At 41.0% G+C, this 12,800-nt stretch overlaps 1 protein-coding gene across 2 annotated transcripts in view; it reads right to left on the bottom strand.

Moving 5' to 3' along the window:
• Positions 1-12,800, bottom strand: part of LOC116055596 (receptor-type tyrosine-protein phosphatase N2-like) — a 310,864-nt gene that overhangs the window by 111,671 nt on the left and 186,393 nt on the right. For both annotated transcript variants that reach the window (XM_031307625.2, XM_031307623.2), the window contains one exon: positions 7,723-7,787. In XM_031307625.2, the coding sequence (XP_031163485.1) occupies positions 7,723-7,787 (65 nt within the window). The remainder of the gene's footprint in view (positions 1-7,722; positions 7,788-12,800) is intronic.

Here is a 12,800-nt window from a genome sequence, read left to right as displayed (position 1 = left end):
AAAAAGAAGAGCCAGCACTTCAGCAGCCTCTCGATTCCATTTTTCACATGGAGCCATTTGAATATCTATGGCAGGAGATGCAGATGGATGCACCAGTGTACGCACTCAAACACAGACACACATGCAGCTGTATACACACTCTCACTCTTACACTCACATGCAGGTAATAATGTATGTATGTATACAAGCTTACACTCATGCCATTGTTCTGATCTTCTATGATTTATTTTCCTCTTTGTGATGAAAATTATAGGCAGAACAGGGCACAGTGGTGAACTGACAACCTTTATCCAGTGTGTGTGTGTGTGTGTGTGTGTGTGTGTGTGTGTGTGTGTGTGTGTGTCTCTGCTTCATGAATATTCTCTTTCAAATCCAGCTCTTTTCTCAGGCACCTGGACAGACAGCACACAACAATACTGTGTCATTACGAGTGATGTGATCACTCTGCTCTCCTCCAACCGCAGAAATAACAGACAGGAATATATTCTCAGTGAAATCATTATCAAAGCCGTTCACTATGGTTCGGTGGGTAGAATGGGACATAAACAATGCTGCAAACCACCCTGTCACCTGTGGGGTGACAGGGTGGTTCTACTTAAAAAATCTTCTCCAATATTGTAAATGAGGAGCAGCTCTGAAACCCAGATTATCTGTTGTTAATACGGATTGCTGCTCCTCAGATCTCTGCAGGGTAAATCCAGACAGCTAGCTAGACTATCTGTCCAATCTGAGTTTTCTGTTGCACGACTAAAACTACTTTTGAACATACACATGTTCAAAACAAGTTCCTTACTGAGGCAATTTTGCAGAGGCACCGTGGCTCTGTCCGGTGCTTAGCAACGCCCATGATGATTGTGATTGGTTTAAAGAAATGCCAATAAACCAGAACACGTTTTTCTCCCATCCCAGAATGCTGTGTGGACTAGCCAGACCTTCCTCTGCATTGCTGTGGAGGAAGGTCTGGCGATGTGAGACTAGGTTATCGGAAACATTTCTCATGCTGTAAAAAAGTACTGAGTGCCAATAGTTAGCACTTATAAATGCTAGCTCGGCTTCCCCTATCAGTCACTGTCTTCTGAAGCGATGCTGCTGTATGGGCTCTACATTACTTATTTTTCCGCTGTAAAGAAGGGTTATCTGTACATTTTTTAAAAGGCTTGAGACAGCAGAAGGAGGCCAAATTAGATGATCCATCTACTTTTTCGGCAGATGTTTTTTTTTTATTGTGCATTTACATCCGGCTGACATCCAATCACAATGCGAGCCAGATCACCTCCAGATCTCGCAATCCGCATGTACACATGTAAACCTGTAAAATTAACTAATGACTAACTGACTTTGACAAGTTAAAACAGGGTTTCCCTTTAAGAATCTAAACATTTACAGTCCAACCAACCAAACACTGCAGCAGCTGATGAGTTTGATCCTCTCCAGCTCAAAGCAGCTGCTTTAATTTTTAATACTTGAAGCAACAAGCGAGTCTGTCTGTGTAAATGTGAGTATGTATGCCTGCCTGTATTCTTATGTAGTGAGTGTGTTAAGTGGTGATGAAAAGGGCCATCTACTATTGTTTTTTTTTCTTTTTTTTTCATTAGCTCCTTCCCTCCTCCATGCCTCCCTCTATTTTGTGAAATCGACAGACAGATTGGAAGCACTTTGATTTGTGGGGAACAAAACGGCCTGGGTGGAGGGGGATTAGTGCCACTCCAGGACAATTATAATCTGTTTGCTGCCACGGCAACCTTATCTCCTACCTCCCTCCCAACACACATACACACATTCTCTTAATTGGACGCAAGTCTCAGAGTGAAAACTGAGCTGAGTTCTCTGTGGCCTCGAAGAGGCCGTGTTCAATCGCTAAGCCACGTGAGGTAACAGCGGTAAGACTGGAGAAAAATGGAGAGAGCCTGAAGTCATTTAACTAACAGCAGTGAGTCGTACGAACCTTTATAAAAAACTTAAATGAGGATGTTTGAGATTTCTATGAAGGCTTGTAATCTACCAAAGCCACTGAGTCGTCACTGTGTGAATAACGAAACCAAAAAAACATGTTTATCTCCTGATCCAACAGGCTGGGCCATGAAAGGGTCACTACCATTTTTTTCAACCTGGACCCTATGTTCCTATATTTTTGTGTCTAAGTGACTGATGGGAACAACAATGTTACAATCAAACCTTTTCAAAGGTTGAAAAAAAACGGTAGTAACCGTGTTTAAAAAAAAGTGTTATATTTCATATCAGTGGAACAAACTGTACAACCTAATGTCATTTAATACAACAGCTCCGCCATGAATTCTACTTTAAATTATAAACATTAAAGGTTTGTGTTGATGTTGTCAGACAGGTGATAATTCTACTGTTTATTATTGAGGTTGTAATGAATGGTGGTGTTGTACTGGAGTGCATGCAAGTGCTTTCTAATATTTTGCCACCCTCCTCATGTGTGTAAATGGAAAGGACACATTTTAATATAATGCAGTCCAATACAACACCACCACCCACTACGACTGTGGGCAGCTGTGGCTCAGGTAGTAGAGCGCTCGTTTACCAATCGGAAGGTTGATCCCTGGGCCCTGCAGTCTACATGTCAAAGTGTCCAGACAGAACACTGAATTGCCCTTGTATGGCAGCCTCGGCCACCAGTGTGTGAACGTGTGTGTGGACGGTGCCTGTAGTGTGAAAGAATGCACTGACAAATGAGCATCTTTTTCATTTTGGTTTGACAACTTATTGACATTCCTTAATCTGTAGTTAGGTCTTTGAAAGGATTCACCTTCACTTTATTTGTTTGTGGTGCTAAACCAGTTCATAAAGTTCCAATGTCAATTACCCGAAGGTTAAGAGGTAGCAACCACTTCACCTCAATGTCACCAATTTATTCTGGCCATGTCAAACAAACGTTGCTTACATTTTGGCCTAATGGCTTTCGTCAGAGCATTCCTTAAACCATATTTAACAGGAGAACACATGTGTAAGGTGGAAATGTGATGAGACTGTCAGATTTCATCCAGTTTATCAAAACACAGCTTCGGGGTTTGAGAGCTCTTAATGACACAGTAAAGACGTAAAGGTTTCCTCCACAAGGAACAGGGAAAAGGCCGAGGCAGACTAAAGGCCCTGACTCACCAAAAATACCGTCAGCCATTGTTCCAAGTTGGTCCGTCACCCTAGTTTTTGCGGTGTGTCACGCACCGTCGCTACTCATCAGCCTTCGTCTGTCTTTTTTTTCGACATGTGACAGTGAGAGGAATACATCTGATTGGCTATTCAGCTTTAGCGAATTTGTGCGTGTGAAGAAATACGGTAGTAAGAAAGCAAGCAAACGACTGTTGAGAAGGCACACACAGAAGGCTCTTCTCATTTTTATTATCTTCATCTTATCTGATCAATCCAATACACAGAAAGCTGTCAAAACTGGCAAAAAAAGACCAATGTTCCTTCTAAAAAAACACAGAGGTTCAAACTATTAGAATGATTTTTTTTTTGCACATGGTGTCCATAAGATGTACACTGAAATACATAACTACTTGTGTAGGTATATTTATTTCAACATAAAGTAAGTAGTAAGTAAGAGCAGGACTTCACAAGGTTACAAGTCAAAGATATTAAGTGCACAATGTTGTTCTCTGAAGGAGTGATTTGTAATTTAAAGGCACAAATTACGAACTAAATGTATTTAATTTCAATTCAAATATCTTTATATATCCCCTGGGGGCAATTTTAAAGCATGAGGAGTAGTTCTGACAATGAATACATATAATAAATACACACAATGCCATTTACCATAATAATTAAGTAAGAATTAAAGTGTGAATGTGCAACAAGAGAAGAGCAGCAGCAGTTTTATAATAAAAATGATTGTCCGTCTGTGACTGTTACATTTAGGTATGAGGACGTTCTGCTGCCACTGACAGGGGCGCTAATTTATCGAATGGGTGGGGAGGACTTGTTGCATCGAAGATATATCAATAGCATGGCTCTTAAACACATTTTCAAAACTACTGAATAAATGGATTCTTAAACCATTGAGTGTCTCTCCGACAAGTTTGGGCTAAAGCTGTTTTTTAGATTTCTTGTTAACAGACTGACATGTCCCTGCTCTCAGTACATTTTGCATTCGCTGATTTATTCAAGGGTTGCCTTTCTTTTGTTAATTGCCTGCACTTAAAGTTAGAGAAGCAGATATGTCCACTAAACACATCAATATGCTTACTGGAGCTGCAGTGCATTTGATGTCCTGAATTCCAAAGAACATTAAAAGCAGCCTTGAGAAAAGATGGATTACTGCCTTAATTTCTCAGAAACATGATACGTGAGGAATTTGGAAGTGTGGTCACAAATCATAAATGACCCACAAAGAAGGAAGAGCAGGAGATGTGCTGATTCACTCGGAGAGTATTGGAGTGTTGGAGGACAACATTTGGCTGCTGAAGGGACTGAACCTGTAAGATTCTGGTTCCTTTCCCTATAAACAGCCTTAATGTATTTATGCTCAAAATGAAAACTAAACCTTACAAATTAATCTCAATTAAATACATAGCAGCATAGTGCCCCAATGGTTAGCACTGTGGCCTCACAGCAAGAAGGTACCTGGTTCCAACCCAGGTCGTCCCGGGCCTTTCTGTGTGGAGTTTGCATGTTCTCCCCGTGTCTGCGTGGGTTTTCTCTGGGTGCTCCGGTTTCCCCTACCACTAAAAACATGTTCCCCTCCCTCTCTGCCGAGCTAATGTGTGGTAAGCGTCTGGCATTGTAAGGCTGCCGTGCATCACTCAGGTGGGTGCCACACATTGGTGGTGTTAGAGAGTAGTCCTCCCCCCTGAAGCGCTTTGAGTGTCTATGATAAAGCACTATATAAATGTAATAAATTAATATTATTGTTATATAACATAAAATAAAAGATAATTCAGAATGTAATTTGAGGACCACAAACTAATGATTGTGTGGCATGCTACTTTCTCTATGTAATGTAGCTTATGGCATTAAAGTCTTATTTTCTGTTGATCGGTGTTGAAGATTTCACTGTAATTAAAAATGCAAACAGCAAATGTCCACCACCCCGACCTCCTTCTACAGTATGTGCTAAGCTTTTGCTATTGTTGACTTTACTAAGATGCTCATGTATGTGTTTATTAAGGGGGGACAATAAGATTTCTTTCCTTCTTTATTCCACAATGACCCCCCAAGGAGGTGAAAGGATTACAAAAGAGACAGAAATAAAGTAAATGGACTTATTGCCCAGTAATTTAAATTAAGGCAAATACAATATAATGTGATCTCTGGGTTCTTGTTAGCAAAGACCATATCGTTTAAAAACACAGTAGTGTCCATGAATAAACAAGACAGATTCTGTCTAAAAATCTATAAAAAAATCTGCAGATGCAAAAAAAAATGGCACATCCAGCATCTGCACTCCACATGCTGGATTTTCAGGTGCATTAACTTTTACAACGCCACAATAATTTATGTTCTGCTTTACTGATCGACTGTTTGGTCTTTATTGGTTTTATTGCATGCTATTCTTCCTCATTACCTTTGCTGTGGCAACGACCACACAGGGATCAATAAATATTCATGTTACCTTTGTTTCAAACAGGCATATACAAATGCACAGGTATCAATGAGAAAATGAGAATGCATTTCTCCGCCCGCCAAATAAACCTAACGCTCAAACCTGCAGGCCTTTTCAAAATATCCTCACAGAGTCGAGCTGGAAAACACGTCCGAGAGAAAACATATTGCCTCCTCTGCATTGTATTTTTAACCTGTCAGCTGTGATGAAGTATGCTAATATTCTTATTTTACAGTGTATGATAAAACTATAATAAACACTGTATGGGGTGATGATGGATGTTTTGTTGCAGGTTGAGTCTCTCTGCTATTTCTCTATCTGGCAGCCTGTGATGGAGGGATTTTCTCTGCTTCTCTCACTCTCTCTCTCTCTCTTGCAACAGTGGTTTGATTGGCCATAATTGGCTCCTGTTTGCAGCTAGGTATTGATCACCTCGATGCACCCTCCATTCCACCCTTTCTACTCCACCCTCCCAACTTCCCTCATTCTCCTTACTTCCCTAATCCCCCCTTTTCCAACTGTTTCTCTCTCAGACCTTGCTGCTGCTGCCTCTTTGATAAGCTTGGTGAATGGCGTGCCGTCATCGTTGCAGACTAACTCTTGAATCAATAGGTGAGTGCAGACGCTCAGCAGTCTATTTATCGCAGAGATGGTGGAGAATAGCAATGTTAAGAGACCAAGGGGGAGAGAGGCTGAGAGAGAAAGACAGAGGTGGAAGAGATGGAGTAGGTGCCAAACATCAGAAATGCTGCTTACTTATTTCAAGTATAAGTACAATTATAAAGCATGGACTACAATAAGTGACGAAACGTGAGCAAAAGGACAGAAATACAAGGCAGGGGAATTTGGTTGTTCAGAAAGTCAAACAATTGCATATTTAAAGCTCCATTGTGTACTTTTTTGAGTTGATTCTTAACAAAAAACCCTTTGTTCTTTCACAAATATGTGCTCATTCATGTGTAATTACTTCCACCAACTAATCAAAGTATTCTCGTACGCGTAGAATCTGCCATTCAGAATCATTCAGAATACATACGAGCGACTCGCTCGAATGACGGCCACCATGTTGCGCATCCATCTTTAAAATACATTAGCCAAAGAGGGACATATCTCCGCCTTTCGCGCTTTTAAACTAAGTGGCACTGACTGTGACGAATGCCAGGGAGGGAGGGGGAGAAGATTACTTGTGACTGCTGGCAGATTTGAAAGCCTGTTGAAGATGGAGCATCACGCCTATTATCGAGGACATGTAACTGAGTTGCCAAGGAAGTTAAAAAGAGAATTATAACGACAACGCAACAGGCAAAGCAACAAGACTAGAAAGTAATATTCAGTTGGTTGTCATGTACAATTTCACCGCTATATGGGAGGAATTCTTACACAATGTAGCTTTAATGTTTTACCAACAATGTGCCTTTTAGAAAAAAAAGGACTCATCCGGATTTTCTACCAAACATAAAAATCTGAGAAATGCAAGATATCAATAGAGATATGTGGGAAAATGTTTTTGTTAAATGCCTGAACTGCACCTTTAAAAAATAGTTTTTGCTAGACTTCATATTTTCATACGTGGACACCCCTGTCCACATGCTTTGGTCTGTGGCTATTTTCAATGTTTTGCTGGGACCTTTTATTCCAATAAAGGGAAATGCTTCAGCATACAATGATATTTTAGACAATTGAGTGCTTCCAACTTTGTGGCACTTTATGGAAGGTCCTTTTTTGTTTCAATGACAATGTTCCCCTATGCACAAAGCCAGGTCCATAAAGCTTTTTTTAATCCCAGTTTGGTGTGAAATAACTTGACTGGCCTGCAGAGAGTCCTGAAACAACCCCATCCAACACCTTTGGGATGAACTGGAACGCCAACTGTGAGCCAGACCTGATCACCCAACATCAGTGTTGGACCTCAGTGATGCTCTTGTGGCTGACTGGGGAAAAAATCCCTGCAGCCAGCTTCCAAAAGAGTAGAGGCTGCTAATATATACAGTAGCAGTAGATGAATGCCCATGGTTGGGGTTGTTCACATACTTTTGACCCTTTAGTGATTATGTTGCTTTTGGTTGAATACTCATATTATAATTTGTTACTATCCACCTTAACTTTCGATTTAAATTGACAGTGAAAAGAAAAGTGTAAACTTATGTACTCACATCGGTGACCCCGGCCTCCAGGATGCTGACCTTGGCTTCCTTCTCCAGAGTCTCTTTCTGGTGAACTACAGTATGAAAAGAACAGAGAATTAGAACAGCAACCATCCATGAACTGAAACATGTAAAAAACATAGATAGATAGATAGATAGATAGATAGATAGATAGATAGATAGATAGATAGATAGATAGATAGATTATGACCCCAGCCTGTGTTTGTAGAAACAAGCAGCCCCACATAAAGTCATTGGTTTACAAAACTAAATCTGCCAAACAATAATCTACACAAACAGCCAGGGGCATCGGAGGGTGGGGGGGAGGGGACTGAGTATCCAGGGCCCTCATGTGAGGAGGGCCTAAAAAGATGCTAGAATGAATAGCTGTGGTTGCAGGGAGGGACCCATAGAAAACGCCTTTCTACAGGGCCCAGAATTTTGTGCTACACCACTGCAAACAGCAGTAACTTCCCAACACAGCAATCAACATTACAGTATTTTAAAGTGGATAAACATTCCAATTTGATTAATCCCTGGTGTCCGCAATAATGTGCAGTATGCATCCGTATGTGTGCAGACGCTGCTAATAATTAATGGTACAAAATCCACCAAAGCAGCTTTTTAAACTCTGCGCTCGACTGATTCAAAGAAAATCAATAACTTCCTTCATCCTAACACACAGTTTATACAGCAGATCCAGAACCGCATTGATCCAAAACACCTTTAACCAGTAAAAACTTTACAGATGACTAAAAAGCATCCTGAGTCTACAAACGTAAAATGTTCTACTGTCATTTTTATATATTAGAGCTGTAAGATTGCATTATCATTAATGTGTTTTGTTAATGTCCTTCAAGGACTTTAAGAAAATAAAGTTAATGTGAACATTTAGGTCAAGCACCGCTGTGCCTACGACAGCCAAACAGAGCTGTAGACTTTTAAATCTTGTTGATTTATGACTTTATGTGTACAGAAGATTTTGCACTAGGGACCGCACTAACACCACCATGATGGTGTTTAGTTTTTTGCTGTTTACTATACTTTAAAACATTTCTTTTTACATTTTCAGATATGATGCTCCTATCTCAAGCCATATCTCAAACTTGTGATGTGGTGAGCAGGTACAGTAGGATGTCAAAATCATATGGTATGGTTGGTGACATGTCATATTGACTACTGAATGGGGGTGTATACTTTTTTATGAAGATTGGGGAAAGTTCAATAAGGAAGATCTTTTCTCCCTTTACATATTTCTAACTACAGCTTTTCTTTAAACTAATGTCAGTGCCTCGCCTACACTGAAGTTTGGATTTTATCAAACAGGTGGTGAAGGTGGGGATGTCATTGTGGTTATCATGTGAGCACTTCTCAGACACAAACGTTTGCTGAATTAGGCCAACACCTCCACAGGTCTCGACAATAATGCTGCCGTTCCAGAACCAAATGAGCTATTACTGTAGCATATCTTCACTTAATGAAATATGAGCTTCTAACCTGACCTGCCGCAAGGCAAATATTACAATACATTTCCACACAAATAGAATTAAACTCTGAACAAAGTTCTTTTTTTCATCGCTTTAAAGGGAAACAAATGGAGGGCTACAATTGAAATTCACAGCAGAGCACATATTAAACCCACGAAAAAAATGTTATGAAAAAAAAAGGGATTCATAATTACATTCACTTTACTTTGCATCTGAATACACCGGTGTGGAGACAGAGAGCGAGTCTCCTTTGTTGACACACCAGGCAGATGAAGGATATGCAAATAGCGAGCCTTGACCTCTGCCACAGTCCTCCAAATTCAGATTTTATTATCCAGTCTTTCAATCTATCAGAGCATGATTTGATAGTGTTGCCATGTGTTGCCACCACAGACTTTGACCTTAAACACCATTCCCCAAATAAGTAGCTCTTTACAGTATAACCACCTAATTCACCTCTAGGCAACGAAACGCTATGTTAGCACTTACATCTCTCTAATACCTAAACACATAAAGGGTCATTTTTCAAACTGGATCCCATTTCTCCATGCATTTGTGTCTAATAGACTGATGTGACCAAAAGTCTTTGAAATTGGGCAGTATTGAGCGAGATCGTAGTGACCGGCTGGCGCATCCCGAGCTGCAGTGTTACCTAATGGGGCAATTGGCACTCTCGGACTTGTTGTCCACCCAGGACAGTAGTATGCCAGTCGGAAAAGAGGCATTCTGGGAGTCTCTTGTTTTGGAGTAGGCTACAGAAATTAGCCAATAAACTCCTGTTATTTAAAAGATTTTCAGTGCCATGGCTCAAAGGCCAATTTAAAATGATTTCGCCAATGTGGATGAGGTCATTATAGTTCAATGACCGCCCGTATTCATTTGAGCCAGAGTAGACTATAGACTACGGACGTAGAGCGGACGAGGTGAGAGAGCGAGAGAGCGAGGCAGCGGGTGGAGGAGGGGGAAGCAGCGGCTGGAGGGCTGCGAGGCTCGGCATATTGGTGGAGCTCATGTGTGTGCTGTGCCCCTATATGCCCAAAGAATATGTTTTCAGAAGTGGGACCTGTTACTGCCAGATATCTGTGGTCTGGAGGTATCCAGTGATAGACCTCGGACACAACGCTGTGTCACCACGTCAAAGGATTCCCCCCGTCTAATCAACAGGGCTGTGATAGAGACATGAGCAAATACCAACCATTGTCTTTATTGAAAATCTTTTAGATAACACAAAACCATGGATCTATTATCCTATTGACCACACGAAACACTGCACAGTCTCTCAGTCTCTTTCTCTCTTGCACTGTCTCACCTCGTCTGCTCTTCATCCGTAGCCTGTAGCCTACTCTGGGTCAAATAAATACAGGTGGTCATAACTATAATGACCTCATCCACCTTGTCGAAATCATTTAACCAGGCTATTAGATAGCAGGAGCCTAAAATTTCTGTAGCTTACTAGGAAACAACATACTCCCAAACGCTACTCCCTTTTTCCCGACTCACGTTCCACTCTCCACACCGCTGTCTTCAGACAACAAGTCACCTCGTGAGATCGATAATGTTGTCAGACACTTTTAATAACAATCTGAGCCTGTGGCAAAAAAAATCTATTTTAATGGACAAAAATTAAGGGTGCCAATTGCCCCATTAGGTTACATAGCAGCACTGTACGCGTCAGCCCATCTCTGCATTCTCGCTCAATACTGGACCAAATTCAAAGATTTGGTCACATCAGTCTATTAGACACTAATGCATAGGGAAATAGGGTCCAGATTGAAAAAAAACTGAAATTAGTGTGTGCATCTTTTGGTTACTGCATTGTACCTTTAAGCATGTTATATGATGGCAGGTATTCATAAAGTATGGAAATTAGACTCATACTGTAGTAAAACCAATGTGAACTGTTGCAAATGGAGAAGCAGCAGACTAGTCAGCGTCCAAGCCCCAGACAGAGACGTATGAACACCTTGTCGGCGATAGCCAAGACAGACATGTCTTAGTAGTGCTATGAGCAGGTAGCAACTGCAGGCTTGGCTCCCTTCAGCAGGAAATAGAAGCTGAAGTGGCTGAATTGGTTTGTCAGCGTTGCCTCTTCTTGTGTTCACTGAGCAGCATCTGAACAGACTTGTGGTTCAGTGTTACACATGTCTGAAAGAGACGTCGGTTGCTTCTTGTTTGGGTTCTCCCACCTCTTCAGCACACTGCCATCTCAGGAGTTTTCCATCACTTGTCAAAGGTAAAACAGCTGTTGTGACATCACTAAAGGGAGTGTGGTCAGAAGTGCAACATGCTTGAATGGTTCAGGCCATAGAGAGCAGTGCAGCAGCTCTATGTACCGTATTGGTCCAAATATAACATGTTTATTTTTTCCCGGAAATACGTCTGAAAAAGTGGGATCGTCTTACATTTGGGGTCTAGACTTTTTTATGTTAATACACCCACAACAACAGATGTCGCCAACAACACATAATGAGTAAAACGCGTTTTGCCCTCCTAACTGAAGCCAGTCACCGTCCCTCACAGCTAGCTAGTGCCAGGGCCTGAAACATGGAGAGACACAGCGATCGTCTCCAACAAAATGTCCCACCTCAGGGGCTGCAGCCTTCCAAGGCCGCAGCCTCGAAGTCTACAAGCATTTCCTGTTTGCATCAAAGCGCCGCTCCTGTCGCCTAGCAACCTTGACAGCTGTAGCTGATAAGTGATCAAAAAGGTAACTACAGCACAGAAATAGAGCCAGAAGTTGTTCTTTATATTTTACCATTTGGTCAAGTGTCTCAAAGAGAGGACAAAAAAATAATAAACCCTCATGTACATGTGAACATCTCTTGTCTCTGAGACCCAGAGCTCCAGTCAGCTCACAGCAGGCTCTTTGAGCAGGACTGGCCGGCCAGATATCTAGCTGGTTTTAGAACGTAAGAGACGTCTCCTGTTTCAACAGCCGATAGAGAAGTCAGCTGGTATAAACTATAGAAATGAAATGATCCATAATCCATTTTATTTTTATTTTACAAACAGCTGGTCGAAATGGCAGAGTTTTAGGCAGAGCCTCAACGACCGCCTGAAAGCACGGTAACGTTATATGGTCAAGCAAGATAGAGAGTGACTGAAGAGTGGGAGTGCGCCCGGCAGCGTTAGAACAAAGCTGTGAATCAGAGAAATAAAACGTGTTTTCGCCGATTCATCACTAGAAATGTAACTGTAGCAAGCATCTCACTATCACTAACGTTATCCACATTCATATTTAGACGAAACAAAAAATATATCCAGATACAAAAAGCCTAAAAGTCGGAAATTGAAACGGAAGTAAAAAGAGGCGTTGTTATGGAGATGTTACAGCCAGAGAAAATGTTACCGTGGTCCTCAAAGCTTCCAAGAGATTGACAGGAGAGTGTGTGTTTACGTAATGATGGGATGTCCATTACCAGCCGAAGGCCTTGGAAACATTTACCGTTGATTAAAATGTGACACTTTCATCTAAAAAGATATTAAAAATATTATTTTATTTAAAAGATGTTAAAAACAACAGCCTCCCTTGTTTTATTCAATGTGTTTTTAATAGAATTATTTTGAAATGAAATGATTTTGTTTATAAAAACAAGATTT

This window comes from Sander lucioperca, chromosome 9 (assembly GCF_008315115.2).
Source record: "Sander lucioperca isolate FBNREF2018 chromosome 9, SLUC_FBN_1.2, whole genome shotgun sequence".
Taxonomy (NCBI): Eukaryota; Metazoa; Chordata; class Actinopteri; order Perciformes; family Percidae; genus Sander; species Sander lucioperca.
This window is presented reverse-complemented; position numbering and strand designations above follow the sequence as displayed.